The 20078-nt window shown below is 41.0% G+C and overlaps 1 protein-coding gene across 1 annotated transcript in view; it reads right to left on the bottom strand.

Annotated features, from left to right (window-relative positions):
- The window catches only part of LOC142851325 (uncharacterized), a 55662-nt gene extending 42050 nt beyond the window's left edge, over positions 1–13612 (bottom strand). Inside the window, 7 exon segments of the mRNA XM_075975193.1 lie at positions 4033–4066; positions 5583–5653; positions 6451–6588; positions 8147–8253; positions 9783–9956; positions 10118–10232; positions 13368–13612. Of these exon segments, the coding sequence (XP_075831308.1) occupies positions 4033–4066; positions 5583–5653; positions 6451–6588; positions 8147–8253; positions 9783–9956; positions 10118–10232; positions 13368–13612 (884 nt within the window).
- Between the last annotated feature and the right edge of the window lie 6466 nt (positions 13613–20078).

Raw genomic sequence — 20078 nt, 5'->3', positions numbered from 1 at the left:
TCCCCATGTAAGCAGAAATTAACAAACGTGAACAGAAATGAATTATCTGTAATTTTTGCTTTGGAAATGATTATTGCTAAGGATAAAGTCGTTACTTTGAAGCCCAGGAAATGCTATAATCACAGGATGTTTTTTTTTAAATCAAGGTCAGAGGAGGTAAAGGCAGGTGGGTAGGCTGTTTTCTGAACCAAGACAGAGTGAACACAAGATAAGGCATGGAAATGAGGAGAAACAGGTTATGAAAATGGTGTGCTTAAACTATAATATAGTTACTGGGGATGGTATGGACAGCTCAGACAGAATACTGGCCAACCACAGGAGACCTTTTTTTTTTTTGTGGGCTAGAATATAAATTTCCCTTTTCCTGTAATGGATATTCTATACATAGGTGGGTAAAAAGCCAGTCTTCCAGATGTGTAACATATATGAACATAACGTGGGAAGACAGGATAGGAACGCATATTTTATATGTTTACAGATTTACTCTTTGAAACTTTATCATTGTGCACACCAGAGGAAATGATTCATGAAGAAAATATAAAATGATTCTTTCATGTTTTGAGAGAGGGTCTTGCTACATAGGTTGGGTGGCTTATTCTTCTCTGTATAGCCCAGACTGACCACAAACTCATGGCAATCCTTCTGCCTCAGCCTCCTGGGTGCTGGCATTACAGACATGCACTACTGTGTCTTGTGAGGAATTACTTTTAGGGTACCTTACTTTTGGGTCAGATGACATTACAGACATGCACTACTGTGTCTTGTGAGGAATTACTTTTAGGGTACCTTACTTTTGGGTCAGATGATGAACTGGGAAGCAGAGAGACACTCTGGGTGCTGGCTAGTCTTCGTTTGAACTCAGTGTACCCGCTCTCCTCCTCCATTATCGAGACACTTACAGAATGACAAATAAGGAAGAAGACGGGCTTTAGACGCTAGGACTCAAGTTCAAATCTCCTTCCTGTCACTTACCAGGTACAGACGAGTCACTTCCTTATTTGTGAGTTTCAGGTTATCTATCAAAACAATATTTTGGGTAAGGTATAAAAACAGGTCAAGGGGCTGGCAAGATGCCTGCTGCCAAGCCTGACAATGTGAGTTTGATTCCTGAAATTCACACGGTGGGAGGAAAGAAAGGGAAGAAGTTGCCCTCTGTCTTCCACTTGGATATCATGGCATGTGCAGGCACTTTCCCCAATAAATAAATAAACAGATAAATAAGTAATGAAAAACAGGTTGACGTGCCAGAGCATATTTTGATTATAAGTTTATTTAAAATACTTAAATTCTATGGGCTTTTGCTTCTATCTACAGACAAGTAGGAATATGTAACTGGCAAAAATGAAAAATAAAAGATTAGAAAGTATAGCAGGCTTTTTTTTTGGACTGCCAACAAATTCCCAAATTATGACACATAGACTTATTATTAGTTATGAATGTTTGTATCACTAGCTCTTTTTTTAAAATTTTAATTATTTTTAAAAAATGATCTTTTCTCATTTTACATACCTATCCCAGTTCCCACTCCCTCCCTTCCTCCCACTCCCTCCACTTTCCCCCCACCTCACTCCCCATCCATTCTTTACAGAGGGTAAGGCTTCTCATGGGGAGTCAACAAAGTCTGGCACATCACTTGAGGCAAGACCAAGGCCTATGTCTAGGCTGAGCAAGGTATTCATTCTTCCAAGAAGAATGGGCTCCAGAAAGTCACTTCAAGCACAAGGGATAAATTCTGGCCTCATCCCCAGTGGCCCCACAGTCTGCCCAAGCCACACAACTCTCACCCACATTCAGAGGGCCTAGTTTGGTCCTGTACAGGTTCCCTGCTATCAGTCCAGAGTCCGTTAGTTCTCACTAGCTCAGGTCAGCTGTCTCTGTGGGTGTCCCCATCACGGTCTTGACCTCTTTGCTCATATTATTGCTCCTCCCTCTCTTACACTGGTCTCTGGAAGCTTGGCCCAGGGCTTAGCTGTGCATCTCTGTATCTGCTTCCACCACTAGCTCTTATAACTTAAATTAATCTGTTTTTCTTCATCTACATTTTGCCTCAGGGCTTTTTTACCTTTCTTTCATTCTGTATGTCCTACTCCATGTCTGTCTGTCTGTCTGTCTAACAGCTACCTGACTGGCTGGCCCCAGGCATCTCCCTTTCTTTCTCCCTTGTTCTCTCTTGTTCATTTCTCCCCCAGCCTAGATTCCTCCTTCTCCTTATTCTCTCTGCCTTCCAGCCCCACCTACCCCTCTACTGCCTATTGAACAGCTATTGGCTGTTCAGCTTTTTATTAGACTAGCCAGGTGCATTAGGCAGGCAAAGATACACAACTTTACATCATTAAACAAACTCAGCAGGGCTGGGGAGATGGCTCAGTGGTTAAGAGCACTGACTGTTCTTCCGGAGGATCCGGGTTCAATTCCCAGCACCCATATGGCAGCTACAAACTCAACAGAAACAAATGTAACACATCTTTATATCATTAAGCAAATGCAGCATAAACAAATATGACACAGCTTTACACAATTAAAGTAATATTCTACAACATAAAGAAATGTAACATATCTTTACATCTTTACATAGTTAAAGTACTATTCCACAACAAGAAATTCAAAGAAGAGCTGAACGAAACAAAAATAATCAAGAAAAGATTAGTCACTGAGGGGATAAAAGGCATTTCAGAACAGAGGGAAACACTTCAGGGAATGAGTGGGCAGTGGCCTAAGGAAAACCATGCTGGGGAAACAATAAGTATAGAAATAAAAAATCCACTAAACTCATGCTTGGTATGATTGATTAAACACTGTAATTAAGATTTTTTTCATGTCTGTTAAAATACTCCCACTCCAAACTTTCCTGATCTTGCTTACATACAACCAATGGATCCATGGCCACAGCTGAGTGAGAACTGCCGTGAAGCTTTTCATGGTTGAAAACAAGGTCCCGAGACTTTAGCAGGCGGGGAAAGGGATAAGAGACGGTGAAGGGAGGCGAGTGTGGTCAAAACACATTGTATATTTATATGGAATTGTCAAAGAAAAAATAAAGATATTCCAAAAACCAAGCCAATAAAAAAACGGCCTTAGTACCACTGCGTTTGTCAAAAATGTGAACTCTTTCTGGGACTGGGATGCTCAGGAAAATTCCAAGCCAGGCACTTCATGACTGAGTTTTGTAGTTTGAACTGAACTGATCTGGACATACAGCATGATACAACCCCCATCATTCTTTGCATAAGGACAAGAGAAAGCACAGGGAAGCCAGTCAGACTGCAGTCAAATCTGGGTCAGCTGTATGTCAGTTAGGAAATCATGAGCCAATTACTCAACCTTTATGTGTGACTTGAAAGTCACCTAACTGGTATAATATAGACTACAACTGTTATGCCCAAATCGGTGAAGTCCCCTCAAAAGCCAACAAGGAGACTGAGTCCCACATGTAAAAAGCAAAGAGCCTTTATCTTATCTAAGTTTGCAAACTCAGTCTCTCCACATGTCCAATGTATTGGAATAACCGAGAGCCCCGAGCTCAGTCAGAATTGGGTTTTTATAGTAGTAAGGGTGGGGGTGAGGGATTTCTGAGGTTCAGGATTGACATTTGTGTAGGGGCGTCCTGGTGAGTGTGTGCTGGCAGGTGACCCTATCTACAGCCTTTGGAATGTTAGGCATTTCCTTTGGATGGTCTGTTCTTGGGTGGTGCCTGGGTAATCTCAGTTTGTGGTTTTTCCTGCAGCCAGGTAATTGCTTCAGGGTAAACTACTGAGACTCAGGCCTCCATTTAAATTTATCAATGGCCAAGTCCTACTCTGGCAGGTGATAATGGTTGGAAGGAAAGAATTTCCTTTGGGTGACCTGTCCATACTTAGCTTATCATGGCTGTCTCCCACAACAACCACAAAGACACTTTTCAAAGCACTGGTAACGACCAGAACAATCTTAAAATCTAACAGTGTGGCCTTCCAGGGTAAAGCATTCAAAACATCAGGTTCTTCTCTGCTATCTAATCAGTTATCAAGTCTTTAGAAATGTGTGACGTCCTACCTTCTGGAAGAGTCCTCTTCAGCACTTTTCTCCACTGCTAAAGACAAAAGTAGAATGGATTTATGGGCTTCAAGAGGACAATGGGAACATTAGAAGCATAAGACTCTGATATTTTATTAGGCGTATTTCCTTGAGACTGAACCTGAAGAGTAGTCTAAAATGTACTCTAACTATACTACTTGTAGTCCACGAATGCACAAGAACTCTCTTGCATCTTCTTTTGTAATTATCAAATGCGAGGAAGAAAATTGGCATCTGTGAAACTTCAGTTCCTTAAAGTAAACTGCTATGTGCAGGGACCATGACACCATCCTGGCACTGGCCAACAGTGGTCTCGTTAGCAGAATCTCTACCATACGCCAACACTGTCCACACATAGTGTGATCTTTCTGAACTAAGGACTTAGGGACACTCCTAAAGACTGCAGCTATTTCACTAAGACACAGCACAGCTGCTTCAAATGTTCTATCAAAACTGTTCATTTGGCTACAAGACAAAAGCCAGGAAAGCAACCCCAGTGTTAACTTATGTCATAGATCAAATGTACTTGAAGACATTCACAAAATATTCTACTCATTCATGCAACAGCTATGAAAAACATGTTATTCTCAGCATCTAATGAAATATTCTTTGAAATATATCTCACATTAGGCCATAAAGCAAGTTGCACAAATATAAAGGATTAAAATATTTATATCCCTTATCCAATCATAATGGAATGAAACTGGAAGTCAATAGCAAGGGAAACCAGAATGACTCTACTAACACAAAGATTAAATAACACACCATTGGGCCATGGAGAAATCAGAAAGAAAGACTTAAAACTGTATATTTAAGCAAGAAAATAATTGATAATAAAATTTTAATTATATACATCATGTTTCACCAGCAATTATTTCATAATATTCATCTAGTAATTACAATCTAGTTTTTTCAAAAGTTAAAAAGAAAAGATGTTTTTTTAAAAAAAGAAGATATGTTTTTATAATAAGTCCAATTGCTTCAGTGGATCTGCTAAGTAAGAAACTAGGCAATATGGTAATTTGAAAATTGTATTCTATTTATAAAAATACACATAGAAGAAAAAAATATATACACAGAATTTTAGTTTCCAGAATAACTAAATGGACTTTTCTTCAGACAATATTCATTCAGGATGGAAACATCTATAAATAATTTCTTAAAAACATGTGAATTCTGAGCCAGGCGGTGGTGGCGCAGGCCTTTAATCCCAGCACTCAGGAGGCAGAGACAGGTGGGTCTCTGTGAGTTCGAGACCAGCCTGGTCTACAAGAGCTAGTTCCAGGACAGGCTCCAAAGCTACAGAGAAACCCTGTCTCGAATCCTCCTGTCCCAACACCAAAAGAAAAAAAATAACAAAAAAACCCCCCAAACCAAAAAACCAAAAAACAAACATGTAAATTCTGGACTGCCAATAATGAAACAAAGAGCATAGGCATTTTATGCATTGATATTTTTAAACCTGCTCTTATCAAAATAGTCTCTTAGTTTTTAAAATCTAGGGTAGCCACACCTGGAGTAACTCTTACCTAGTTCATTCAGACTTCTTTCAGACTTCTCATCTCTCTTCTCTTTATATTCAAGAAGGATTTTCATATTGCTTTGTAAAAATGATAATTAAAGTTAATACTGATGTAAAAATCATTTGCTTAGTGTGTTAAAATTTTAATGGTATTGCCCCATAAAGCCTGTTAAGCACCCCGAGCCTTTACGTCTAAGTGTGTGCTGTGAGAAGACCCCAGACTGGCAGCTAGCTGTCTTCCTGGACTTCAGTGACAGCTTTCATGGCAGCCCTGAAGCAAGAGACTCAAGGGAAACAAAGCCCCCCCCCCCCCCCCCCCCCCCCGCTCCATCTGACATTGGTCTTGAGAAAACCCCTAGCTTTCAGGGACATTTAAGCAGGTGGTTGTAAAAAATGGATTCTGGTGGAAAAAGCATTTTAATGCTAAACTAGACATTTTTAGACATAATAGATCATTATAATAGATCTAATAGGATCAATAGAATCACAGATGTGGCACTATTTCTACTCTGTTCTATAGGGGAATACTTGGGATGAACAGTGCTGGGATTTCCAAGAATAAAAATCTTAAGAGTCCTAGGATAGAGGCTGGTGGTAAAGTTCAATGTAGAGCTTGGTAAGCTTGCAATTCCCAGTACCACCAAAAACAAAACAAAACTAAACAAAACAATGAAGGCCCAAGATTATGAATCTGTCACTCACTGCTACCTCCGAGTGGCTTTCCTTGGTACCTGCTAATGAATATAGACTAAGTCCTTGTCATTCTAAAGCTACCTGAACTGAGTAAGAAGCTTGCCCTGAGGTATAAGATGCACTATTGTAGTTTATTTTGAATCTCCGTTTAATAGTAACTAGCATTTAATATAAGCACTTACTCATAATATTTAAAATCATCAGCATAATCAATTGCGGTCAATCCAAGGGCATCTTTCCAAAAGAGGTCTACACCTTGCTGAAGGATAAATCTGACTATATCTGTTGAGTCATGACTTACAGCATGTATGAGGGCTGTTCTGAAAAAGCAGAGCGATACGTCACTCTTACTACTTTAACAAAATGAAGGATTAGTTTGCAATATTTTTCTATTTATTGTCTAAGTAGAATTGGCTATTAACAGATAAGCCAAGCATCTTGAGGTCTTGAGACTTTAAGAAAATAAAGTACGGAGCCTCCCATTCCCCCGTGTCAACTCATCATAGATGCTGCTAACTTAAAGCCCTTTGGTGGGCAATAACTACACCAAGGGCACGTGTCCAGGGTTGGTAAAACTTAAATGAAGAACTCTAATCAGATGTGATGGTGCAGGCCTGGGATCACAGTACTTAGGGGGCTGAGGCAGGATTGTGAGGTTGAGTCCAGTTTGGACTGCATGAGAAGTTCTCGGCAAGCCTGCCATACAAAGCAAGACTGTCTCATAAACAAATGAACCAAAGCAAACCCCCAAAGACAGTCTTTTCTCCACTTTATGTGTAATGTGCTAAGATGCATTATATATACTTCCCAGGCAGTGGAAGGGCACCTAAGAAAAAGCTATTTTCCGGTCTCAAAGCATATCATCCGTGAATGGTGGTACACATTTGTCATTCCAGCACTAAGGAGGCTGGTGTGGGAGGATCACTGCAATTTCAAGGTAATCTTGGCCAACAAAGTGAGGCCAGCCTGGGCTACACAGTGAGACCTGTCTCAAAGGAACAACAGTTAGTACAGCAATAATTGCCATAGCGACAGTCAGTGATTTGAGCTGCAGATGCTCACAGTCACTTGCTAGGCAGAGAGCTAAATGCTGCATACAGAACCTTCCATTAGCGACTTTAGGACTGATGACCCTGCTCTTCACAGCGGGGAACATGGCTAGTGGTAAGTAGTGTTCCTAAAGTCACACACATGGCCAGTGGGGAAGCCAGGCACATAACCCAGTCTTACGGGACTCTGCAGTCAATCTCCTTTGTTTTCACGCGACCTCTTCATCTTCATCAAAGCTTTATCCAAGCACAGCTCAGTTTCTTCCCCACACCAGTGCCAACCCCAAATAAAAATATCCAGGTATGTTAAAAATAAAAAACAAAGAAAAATAACAGCATCTGGAACTAATAACTAATAGTCATTTAGGGTTAATATGGTTAAATATTCTTCAGACTATACAAGGACAGTTCTCTGAAGGAGTCATTCCAAAGACAAAACCATTTTAACTCCTGTTTCTGCTTACTCTAGCTTTTAAAGCAAAGTGTATAAAAAGCAGAGGTTAAAATGCTATGAAAAGATTAAGAAGATCAATATCGAGGCAAAAAAATGAGCTGAGTCTTTATGTTATCAAAGTAGAATAAAATACATGGAACCTCCAGCTGCTAGTTTACAAACATCAGTAAATATGTAAGGGGCGTATGCTTTAATATACATGGTTCTTTGTGTTGCCTGTTCTGAATAATTCCTTTTCTGCATAGCGCTGATGATTTGTGTTGGGTTCTCATTAACTCCCAATTATTATAACTTGCTCTGTTTTCTATTTATTCAATATTTCTGAGTACTTGTTACCACTGTACACCACCATTAAGGTTTAGAGGATTATACTACCTTTTCTGGTTATCAGTTGCATGCACATTAGCATTCTTCATTGATAAAAATTTTGCCATCTTCAGTTTGTTTTCACTGACTGCCAGTAAAAATGGCGTGAAGCCACTCTGTAAAATGACAAAAAGAATTTAACTCACAAAAAACATATATTTGTCAGCTGAGTTGAAAAAAATTGTAGAAAAGCTCTCTGAATATGAACACACGATGAGGACACAGAGAATATAATCGCTGTGCCTCCTACCCCATGTACCATGGAGCCCCAGTCCTCTCCAAATGCCCACACTCTCTGTCCTTAAGAGTGTTTGTTTCAATTATGATGTCTACCAAGGCAATCATGTGCCTGCTCCCACATAAACCATGTAAACCCACATCTTGTTTTATGTTAGTGCCCTCAGATTCTAAACCTCAGTAGTGAAGTTAGCGGGCTATGCCATCATCTCCAGAAGAGGGGTTCTAAATTTACCTTCCAAAGAATATCTACTTCTCTAGAAATGCCTTTACATGTGCATACATACTCAAAACCCAATACAAAATCTTATTCCTATAGTGACAATTCATTATATATCTTCATATATCTTTGTATTTTCATATATCTTTGTGCAATGTCTACATTCTAAAACTCAATCCCACTTATAAGAGACTAATGTTATAAGAGAAAAAAAAACCAGAAAAAGTCACTAACTGGAAATTGCATTCAGTCTCCTTGCATAGGGTCTAAACAGAGACTGGTCAATTCAAAGTGCAACCTGACTTCATTGTGTAAACTCTGGAGACATATTGCATATTTGAGAATTTACAGTCTTATTCCAGTGGCTCTTCCTTCCAAAAACGTCTAATAGGAAGGAAATACTAGTTCTTCACTCTGGTTTCCCACTTAATCATCGCCAGGTTGTCAACCTGCCTTCCTCAGCACCATCCTGAAGTTGACTTCCTCACCTAGTTAGGACTCCATGAATTTCTTCCCAGATTGAACATCACCTTGACGCACAGCTGGGGAAATTTCAAGTACGTTGGTCTTTTGCTCAGTTGCCTTGTTTCTGAACTGGCTCGTGCATCTCTGATTCACTCCTACTCCAATGTGTCCTTTCTAGCCTTAGCAATGAGAGAGAAGTCTCTTTGATATAACTGGTGTCCAGCTACAAGATTTCTTCTTGTCAAATGCTTTAGCTCTGAGTTTTAAGGTAAAGCCTACATGCAAGGTAAACGATGCTTGCCTGTGTTGGTTTGCAATGGGCAGAAAAGCTAGATTCACCTTCAACAACTCAATGTTTTCACAAATATTTACTACGAATGTATACAAGAAGACTGTGCCCTCTGACACTTCCTTCAAAGTATCAACACTTAAAGAGCTGATATGTTGGAGGCAGAGTATGGTGGCACATGCCTTTCATCTCAGCACTCAGGATGTAGAGGCAGGTGGATCTCTTTCTGAGTTTGAGGCCAGCCTGGTCTACATATTGAATTCAAGGCTAGTCAAGGTATAGACGGGGACCTTGTTGAGAAGGGGACAAGTCATCCCAGGTACACTTGAGCTTTTCAAGATGGAAGAGGGTGCCTGTGTGTCCACAGACAAGGCTTCTCCACACACTACAGATACAGTGGGTCAATCGACCCCTTTCTTATGTATGGTCTCTACCTTATTCTTCTCTTCAATATTCACTTCATGTTCAAGCAGTCTTGCAGCAAGTGATGTGTTCTTATAATAGACAGCGTAGTGGAGAGCGCTGTTGCCCTGGGCATCCACAATATTCGGGTCGGCACCGTTCTCCAGCAGAATGGTGGCACATTCTTCTTCCTGACATTGCACAGCCTGTTGGAGTTGCACCAAGAAACAGATCACAGCTTCAAAGAATCACGGATAAACATCCTACAGGATTCACCGCCTGCTTCTTTTAAACGGACACAACCTCCTTCCCATTGCAGGCATTTTAATTAAGGCCATCTCATGCTGAGGTCCTGAGCTGCTCGTACCTTCACCAGACCTGTGCATTTGTCACTGTCAACGGCGTCCATCTCACACTGTCCCTCGATCAGGGCCTTCACTACTTTTGGGTGGCCGTAAGCGCAGGCAATGTGGAGGGCGGTCCTGTGAAAATGGAGGGAAGGCTTTTTAGGAAACTATACAGCATGACCTGAAAAACTCAGTCTCTCAGGTGATTTTAAACATTAAATCACATGCAACTCCTCTGTCTTCAAATCAAATATTTATGGAGTGGTGCTTTCCTAGTGTCTTGACATATAGTACCACATAGACTAGATGTGGTGGTAGCACCCTGTTCTACAGTGCCACATAGACTGGGTGTGGTGGTGAATGACTCCAGGCTAGCCCTGAAGAAGTGAAAGCAGGAGGATCAGAAGTTCAGGCATCCTTCACTACATAGCAAGTTTGAGGCCAGCCTGGGCTACATGAGACTTTATTCATCTTAAAGAAAAAAACTTAAATATTTAATTTTCTTCCACATAAGTTATAATATTTATTGTTAACAATCCTTATTCCAATAAAAGTACAGTGTATTTGGATAAAAGGGGTGTGTGTGTATGTTCATGTATGTGTGTATTTTAAGCATTGTACAGGTTAGGTTTTTGTTAATTTGGCATAAGCTAACATTATCTGGAGGAGAAATCTCAATGCAGAAAATGTCCCCATTAGATTGGCCTGTAGGCAAGTCTGTGGGGGGCACTTCCCTAATTAATGACTGATGTGGGAGGGCCCATCCCTCTGTGGGTGGTGCCACCCCTGGGCAGATGGTCCTGGGTGATGTAAGAAAGCAGACTGAGCAAGCTGTGGAAAGTGGTACTCCTCCATGTCCCCTGCTTCGGTTCCTGCCTCCAGGTTCCTGCCCTGACATCTCCCAGTGATGGAGTGGGACCTGGAGTTATCAGATGGAATAAACCCTCTCCTCCCCTATTTGCCTTTGGTCATGGTGTTTATCACACCAAGAGGTGTGGTAAAGCTAACTGGCCACACGTGTTAGGCAGGCGCTCTCCCACGGAGCTCTGTCCCAGCCCAGAGTGGGTAACTTGAAAGGAGAAAGGTGTCCTTTATAGTTAGCTCCACTTGGGTTTGATTCTTGCCTTAAGCTCTGTTACTCACTATGTTTTTTCCTTTCCAGGTCTCAATGTTTCTATCAGTAAAATGGGCACTGAAGCAGTGGCTGTTTCCTAAGACCCTCGTATGTTTGGATAAGAACCATATGAAGTGGTTTAAAAAGTTTCCAGCGCAAGCAAAGCTCGATGTTTGTCAGGTGTTGCAGTTATCACTACTGTGATGACTTAGAAGGACAGTGTTTCCAGGAATCAGTCACTCCCATCCTGTATGCTTTAAGGACTGACTCACTAAGTCTAGAGTGCCCTTTCCTCACAGTGAACATCTCTGGAGCTGGAGTTCAAGTTAGAACTCATGACACGTTGTAGCTTTTGTCTGGTAGCATTTGGACAGTTTCTTAATACACAGAATAAAGGTCATCAAGGAATCCATGGTGCCCCACACTTGATGAAATATTGTATTTTTCTTAGGTCCATGGAAGATCTAGCCGCCTGCTTGGCAATTACATAAATTTTAGTTCTTAAAATACCATGGGCAAAGAGTTCTGAATAACAACAAAAACTATTTTTCCAGAAACTTTAAGCCAAGAGAACTCTTCAAAAAGGAGGTCTAGCTCCTCCTTTGAATATTCAGATAAATATAGTGTATGAAAGTCATATATTCCCAAGGACTTAGGCCAGTATTTAATGAGTATTTAATGTTGATCTCAAACTTCAAATGATCAATGAAAGAATGTTTTAATTTGAAGGAAGGAGAAAAGGCTAAGCTGAGTTCTGTTACTTCCCTTTTACATATTCCACTTTGTTAGCCTCAACAGGGAAACTCAAAGGCTCTCAGGACGAAAGGGTGCTGAGAGATGAAATATGTCCTCTGCTATTTGGCATTTAGGATGCTTTTAGTGAGCAAATGTATGAAAGGAGGGAATAAATATTTTTTAGGGATATCTTTATGATCTGTTGCAGTGGTGGTGATCGGTTTTGGTTGTTATTCTTTGTTTTCATAAGGATGCAACTAAAGTGGAATTATTAACCTAGAGTTGTTTGCAAATATGCAATAAATCTCTATTTAAAGCAAACATGCATATCATGCAATGTGGTCTCCAAAAAGCCCACAAATATATTCCCCTTGGGTTGAAAGACATTGGTAGCAGAAACACCAATTCAAGCATATGACACACTCTCTAAAAGAAGTGAGAAATCTTGCCTGAGAAGGGTTCTTATTTCCATTCTTCCCAGGGGTTGTTGTAATGATAAGTGTTTACTACAACTTTAATGCACGTTCGTTCTAGAATTCAAGGTAAGTGGGAAAGAGCAAGTTTGCGGGTAACTTCCTTCAAAACCAACTGCACACTGCACACTAGTCCCCAGGATAAGACTCTGCAAAGGCCAACATACAGAATTAATACAGGAGTATCTTCTAGCTTATGAAACCAAGCTATGTGCCAACAGAAAGAGAACCGATTCCTCTGAGAACTGGAACTGTAACTAAGAAATTAAAATCGAAATTTGCATGTACATTTTAAACACATGAAAATAATTTTTAGAACAACTTGTCATTGCTTTGGCTGGTATGGGAGCAGATATTTGTGTTATGTGTGGCCTTTCAAATTGACATTCTTCTCACTTCGTACCCAAAGTACTTCTTCCACCTGTGCCAACCTCGACCCATTTTTATGCCGTTGTGGAAGCTCCATCTTTCTCTATCCTATGGTGCGCTGAGGTTTATGTGTAAAATGTGTTCTGTTGGTTATTTTTAAAATGCCATTTTAAATAATGATGATAAACAAATTGCATGTACACTCCATTATTTCCTATAGATACGTCAATACGGCAGAGTACATAAAAATCCCTTGTCTTACCAGGGTCACTAAATACTTTTCTATATCTATATAGCATTGTGATACCCAAGCCTGTACTTTACTCAATTTTAGTTACAAATCTAGGGCTTGGAGTAGAGTGTTTTTGCTACTACAGCAAGGCCCTGGCTGCTTTCCACAGCATAAATATGAATAATTAAGAGTTTAGTGCTTTCCTTGACTTGAAAAAGTTCCCTATAAAATGAAGATATATTTTCCATTTGAGACATAAATAGTAAATATTTCATGTCATGTTCGGAGGCTTTCTTGTGCACAAACCCCGCCTCCTCCACAGCCCCTCCCCTCTTGGGCCCTGATACCTCTTCTTCTTATCTCTGTCGTTCACACCGCATTTCCCAAGCAGGAGCTGCTGCACTCTGGCTGCATCCCCGACACGCGCAGCCTTGTGGATCTTTTTCAGATCCTCGTCTTTGAGGCGATACTTGGGCGAGAGGAGGATATTGGCACTCTCAAACCCAGTGCCCAGGGAGTGCCGTTGCTGGTCGCGCAAGGACTGTAAGAGTTTCTGGCTTTTCTTGTAAGATATCCTAACCACTTTCGACATGGCCCAGGCTGCTGGACCCAGAGGTCCCTTCCTTCCGTCTTCTGTGTCCCATCCCCGACCCGACGCCCAACAATGTGACAGATCGCTTCTGGAGAAGCTAACAGCCACAGCGCGTGCAGTGGCCACGGAATCCCAACTGAGAAGTTCTATGGTTTGGGATTGCTTAAAGGTTAGCAGGTGCGGTTGTGGTTGGGTAGCAACTCTGTAAGCACACTTGCTCTGGTACTCAGTTGTCACAGCCAAGCCGCCAATGGTGCTCAGTGAGCATATGCACCTCTGGTCCTGCCAAAGCCCCACTTTCAAAGTTAAGCAAAGGAATTTGAATTACAAAACCAGATCTCCACATTATCTCTGGAGAGTCAAAGGAATGGAGTGACAGCCAGGGTTATCACCACCAAATCCTCATCACCCAGGGCATACTTCAGGAGACCCCTGACCTCTGGAGACGACCACATCCTGAAAATACTGTCATTAGCAGGGGGATGTAATACACGGCCTGCATGCTAAGAAATTCGAGATGTTCAGCTGTCTCTTGATTAAGGGGCATGGGTTTTTAGAAGCACTGAGACTGACAATACCCTTTGCAGAAAAACAGACTATAAAGATGTACACTTTTGACATCCAGGCCGTAGTTGTCGGGGGTCACCTGGCACTGGCTGGACAGTGTGCAGGCCACAGCAGCAGACAGGAGCATCGGTCAAAATCTGCACAGATAAGAGTGACAACCGGGTCTGCTTGCACTGCAGGCAGGGCCTGGAGGAAGCCACTCACACCCGGTTGTACCTCCACACTACCCAGAGCAGGGCTCACTGCCAGGTGGGTGGAAGTCTTGGTATACTGTCATGGCAATGGGACCCGCAGCATGGCTTGAGGTGTATTCCAGCCAGGTCTCATTAATTTGGAATGAGAACGACATTTAGATTATTCTGGTTTGGGTCTCTGCCTTTCAATCAGTTGCTGAATGAAGGTTCTATGGTAATATTTAAGATATCCATCAGTTCAACTACAGGGCAAGGCCAGGTCAGGCCCCTCTCCTCTATTGCTTAGGGTCTTAGCTGGGGTCATCTTTGTGGATTTCTGGAAATTTCTCTAGTGCCAGGTGTCTTGCTAACCCCATAATGGCTCACTCAATCAAAATATCTTTCCTTGCTCCCATCTCTGTCTTTCCGCCATCTCAACTATCCCATTCCCTCAAGTTCTCCTCCCCTTCTCCCCTCATTTTCCTCTTCTGTCCTCCCTACTTCTCCCCACCCCCACGCTCCCAATTTTGTCAGGAGATCTTGTCTGTTTCGCATTTCCAGGAGGATCTGTGTATGTTTTTCTTAGGGTTCACCTTGTTACTTAGCTTTTCTAGGATCATGAATTATAGGCTCAATATCCTTTGCTTTACAGCTAGTATCCACTTACGAGTGAATACATAATCATGTTCATCTTTCTGGGTTTGGGTTAACTCACTCGAGATGTTTTTTCTAGTTCCATTCATTTGCATGCAAATTTCAAGATGTTGTTTTTTTTTCCCATTGAGTAGTACTCTAATGTGTAAATGTGTCACATGTTCTTTATCCATTCTCTGGTTGAGGGGTATCTAGGTTGTTTCCAGGTTCTGGCTATTACAGATAATGCTTCTATTAACATAGATGAACAAGTGTCCTTGTAGTATGATTGAACATCTTTTGGATATATGCCCAAGAGTGGTATTACTGGGTTCTGAGGTAGGCTTGGTCCCAATTTTCTGAGAAACCACCATATGATTACCAAAGTGGTTGTATAAATTTTCATTCCCACTCTTACTCCACATTCTTTCCAGCATAAGCTAACATTTATGTTTTTGATCTTAGCCATTCTGACTGGTGTAAGATGGTATCTCAGAGTCATTTCAATCTGCATTTCCATAATGGCTAAGGATGTTGAACATTTCCTTAAGTGTCTTTTGGTAATTTCAGATTCTTCTGTTGAGAATTTTCTGCTTAATTCTGTATCTCACTTTTAAAATTGGATTATTTGGAATTTTGATGTCTAATTTCTTGAGTTCTTTATATATTTTGGAGATCAGTCCTCTGTCTGATGTGGTGTTGGGGAGGTAATGTCTGCCTTTGAGGTTGAGGTGTGTTACTTGTATACAGCGGAAGGCTGGATCTTGCTTTCATATCCATTCTCTTAGCCTGTGTCTTTTTATAGGTGAATTAATACCATTGATATTAAGAGATATTAATGATCTCTTAATTATTGATCAGTGGTTGTTAATTCCTGTTATTTTTTGGTAGTAGTGATTGTGTGTTTCCCTTTTTGGGGGTTTGCTGGTGTGATGTTATCTGTTCCCTGTGTTTTTATGGGTGCAGTTAGCTTCCTTGGGTTAAAGCTTTCCTCCTAGTACTTTCTGTAGGGCTGGATTTGTGGATAGGTATTATTTAAATCTGGTTTTGTCATGGAATATCTTGTTTTCTCCATCGATGGTGATTGAAAGCTTTGCTGGGTATAGTATTCTGGGCTTGCATTTGTGGTCTCTTAGTGCCTGCAGCACATCTGTCCAGGACCTTCTGGGCTTTCATGGTTTCCATTGAGAAGTTGGGTGTAATTCTGATAGTTCTGCCTTTATATGTTACTTAACCTTTTTCCTTTGCAGTTTTTAGTATTCTTTCTTTATTCTGTATGTTTTGCATTTTGATTATTATATGGCGAAGGGACTTTTTTTTGGTCCAGTCAATTTGGTGTTCTTTAAGCTTCTTGTACCTTCATAGAAATATCATTCTTTAGGTTGGGAAAGCTTTCTTCTATGATTTTGTTTAATATATTTTCTGTGCCTTTGAGCTGGAGTTCTTTTCCTTCTTCCATTCCTATTATTCCTAGGTTTGGTCTTTTCATGGTGTCCCAGATTTCCTGGATGTTTTATGTTAGGAATTTGTTGGATTTCCTCTATGTATCTTCAACCCCTGAGATTCTGTCTTTGATCTCTTATATTCTGTTGGTTATTCTTGCCTCTGTAGTTCCCATTCATTTATCTAGGTTTTCCATATCCAGAATTCCCTTGGTTTGTGTTTTCTTTATTGCCTCTATTTAAGACTTCAAGTCTTGAAGTGTTTGCTTCACCTGTTTGTTTTTTTTTCTTGGTTTTCTTGGGTTTCTTTGAGAGATTTATTAATATCTTCCAATTTTTTGTTCATCTTTTCCTCCATTTCTTTAAGGGAGTTTTTCATTTTCCCTTTAAAGGTCTCCATCATCTTCATAAAGTTACATTTAAAATTGTTTCCTTTTGTTTCTTCAGGTTGGGTTCTGGTGTTACCCTGTTGGTTTTTTAAGTTGTTGGATGAATTCTTGCATTGGCGCCTCCCCATCTCTTCCTTCAATTGATGCTGGCAAGTGTCTTTGCATCTTGGTCCAATCCTTGTAGTAACTGTCTCTGTCTTGGGAACTGTTCTTGGTCTTCTCTGTACTGTTACTGTTTGTGTCTCAGGGGTTTTGGAGCAGCCTACCTTCAGGACACTCACCTGTTGGCTGGTATAGAAGCCAAGGTAGGTGGGGATGGATGCAGGCTTTTGCTTTCCTGGTCTCCGCGGGAACGGTGGTTCTGTAAGTCTATTTCTACATTAAAACTATATATATGTTTTACAATCTGTCTGCATTCGTTTACGCCGCTACATTTTGGCGTCCAACGTCGGGCTATTTTGCCCCTGACTCAAGCGGGTAGCCCGCTAGCTAACACAGCACCCTCCCGGGTGCTGTTTTTCAGTTTGTGACTCTGGCCCCAGTGCCGAGTCCGAGACATACTCGGCCACACAGGCCCATTCTGCCTGCCTTGGCTAAGTTTTGCAGCGGAACCCCACTGCCTGAATTAGCAGAAGCTCAAGTACCTGCGGTTTTGCAACAAAAGCTGCCACAGCAGCAGAATTGGTCTGATACAAAGTAACTTGGCCGGGCAGTGGTGGCGCACGCTTTTGATACCAGCACTTGGGAAGCAAGGGCAGGTGGATCTCTGTGAGTTTGAGGCTGGCCAGGCAGTGGTAGCGCACGCCTTTAATCCCAGCACTTGGGAGGCAGAGACAGGCGGATCTCTGTGAGTTCGAGGCCAGCCTGGTCTACAAGAGCTAGTTCTAGGACAGGCTCCAAAAACACAGAGACCACCACTGGCAGGAACTGATCATTGCAGGTAAAAAATTTTTCTTTTATAAATAAAATGTCTGAACACATTACTGTTCAAGAATTTAACAGTTTTTTTAATTGTACCATGTGGGAGATTTTACAAGAGGTGTCTATCACCCCACATCTATGGATCCTTCTGGGATTCGTAGTTTTCATTGGCACCAAATGGTTTGATAATAGAAATATGATAAAGTCTTTACGAGACGAATCCAGGATTCTTAAGGCAGAGATTGAACGCTTAAAAACAATTGAGAATGACAACAATCTTCTCAAGAATCAGTTTGAAGTTCTCCAGGCTGATGTTAAGGAGAAATTCATTACTATGGAAGAGGGAACAGCTGATCTGGATTGTAAGCTTCAGTCCCTTTCTGTAGGAACTGAAACATTAGTGGCTGATATTAAGGAGAAATTCATTACTATGGAAGAGGGAACAGCTGATTTGGACCATAAGATTCAGTCCCTTTCTGTAGGAAATGAAACATTAACTGAGAGAATCAAAACTGCTGAATGTGACAATCGGATTTTGTCTAAAGCTTATGACAGATTGACGGAAAGATTGTCAATACAAGAAGGCACGGTTTATGCCATAAAAATTATGTCCAAAGATGAGATGTTATCTCTAACGGACAAACTTCATACTTTAGAATCCTCAATGAAGGCTTTGGAACATAATTCTGGACAGGAGATTCAGACATTGCAGAAGGCAATGGTGAATAGAATTGAAAAGATTGAGGAATTTCTAAATTCTGATGAAGAAGAACAAAGGGTAGAAAGGCAAATTTTAACTACATCTGTGGGTAAATCTCTCCGGGACAATTTCCACAAAGCTCTACCTACAGCTCTACCTGCCTTTCCAGTAATAACAACAGAGAAGGTGATTGGTTCTAGAAAGCCTAGGGTCATCAAGGAGGATACATGGGAGCCTGTCCATATGAATGACCTCAAGGAAATTAAACAGGCTGTCATGACTTTTGGGATGCAAGCCTCTTTTGTTAAAGAGATGCTAAGATCTTGGGCCACGACAAGCAGAGCAACCCCCTCGGACTGGCTCCAGCTGAGCTCTGCGGTACTTGAGAGTGGACCACAATTGAAATGGAAATGCTTATTCAGGCAAAAGGCTAGACTCTTAGAACAGCAGGAAAAAGCAAAGGGAATTGACATTTCCCTAGATAAAATTCTAGGTGAAGGGCTCTTTTCCGACCCTCAGGAACAAGCTAATTTGGATGAAAACACACTCTCCATGTGTACTACAGCAGCCTTAAGGGCTTGGGACAGGGTACAAGACCCAGGACAGAGAATGGAATCATTTGTCAGAGTTAAACAGGGTCAGAGAAAACCCTTTAGTGACTTTTTACAAAGATTAACTAAGGCTGTACAAATAGGGATACCTGACCCAGAAGCAAGACATATAATGATTGAGTCTTTGGCTTATGAAAATGCAAATGTGGAATGTAAAAGGATTTTGGGGCCTTTAAAGCTCAGATCAGCGCCTTTGGAAGAATGGGTCTTGCATACACTCAATGTTGATACATTTGATTATGGCTTCCTGTTTAGTGTTTTTGTGGGATTCTGAGTGGGCAGAAGAGAAAGTCTCTGACTCTTCTGCTTTCTCTTTGGCTCCTTTTTTTTCTGTTGGTTTGTTCTATCCAACTTTGATGTGATATTTTTTGTTTTATCTTATTATATTTTGTTATATTTTAAAATAGAGGATGAATGACTGAAAATCTAGCCACTGGAGATGTTAACAACTGAACGTTTATACCTACTAGGAGAGAGAACATCAGTTTTCTCCAAAGGAATGACATTTGGTCTATCATCCATTCCAGGGCAAGTCTCATCTTCAAGAGTAGTGGACTAACAAAGAATGGGCTTCACAAGTTTTATTGTGTGTGTGCATGTGTGTATATGCACGCGGGAGTGTGTGTGTGTGTGTATGCTTTTATTTGGTTAAAGTTTTTTTCTTTTTGGGTGTTGCTTGCTGTATTTTGTTTCCTAGGTTTTTTTTTTTTTTTTTTGTATTAGATTTTGTGGGTTTTTTGTTTAGGAAAGAATACAATTGGTTGGGTATGGAGTAGGAGAGGGTCTGGAAGGACTCAGGGAAGGTGAAAAATATGGTCAAAATATATTTAAATTTAAAATTTGTTTTAACTAATAAAAATAATTCTTGCCGGGCGGTGGTGGCGCACGCCTTTAATCCCAGCACTTGGGAGGCAGAGGCAGGCGGATCTCTGTGAGTTCGAGACCAGCCTGGTCTACAAGAGCTAGTTCCAGGACAGGCTCCAAAACCACAGAGAAACCCTGTCTCGAAAAACCAAAAAAAAAAAAAAAA

This window comes from Microtus pennsylvanicus, chromosome 5 (genome assembly GCF_037038515.1).
Source record: "Microtus pennsylvanicus isolate mMicPen1 chromosome 5, mMicPen1.hap1, whole genome shotgun sequence".
NCBI lineage: Eukaryota > Metazoa > Chordata > Mammalia > Rodentia > Cricetidae > Microtus > Microtus pennsylvanicus.
Note: the sequence above shows the minus strand (reverse complement) of the source record. Positions and strands in the feature narration are given on the sequence as shown.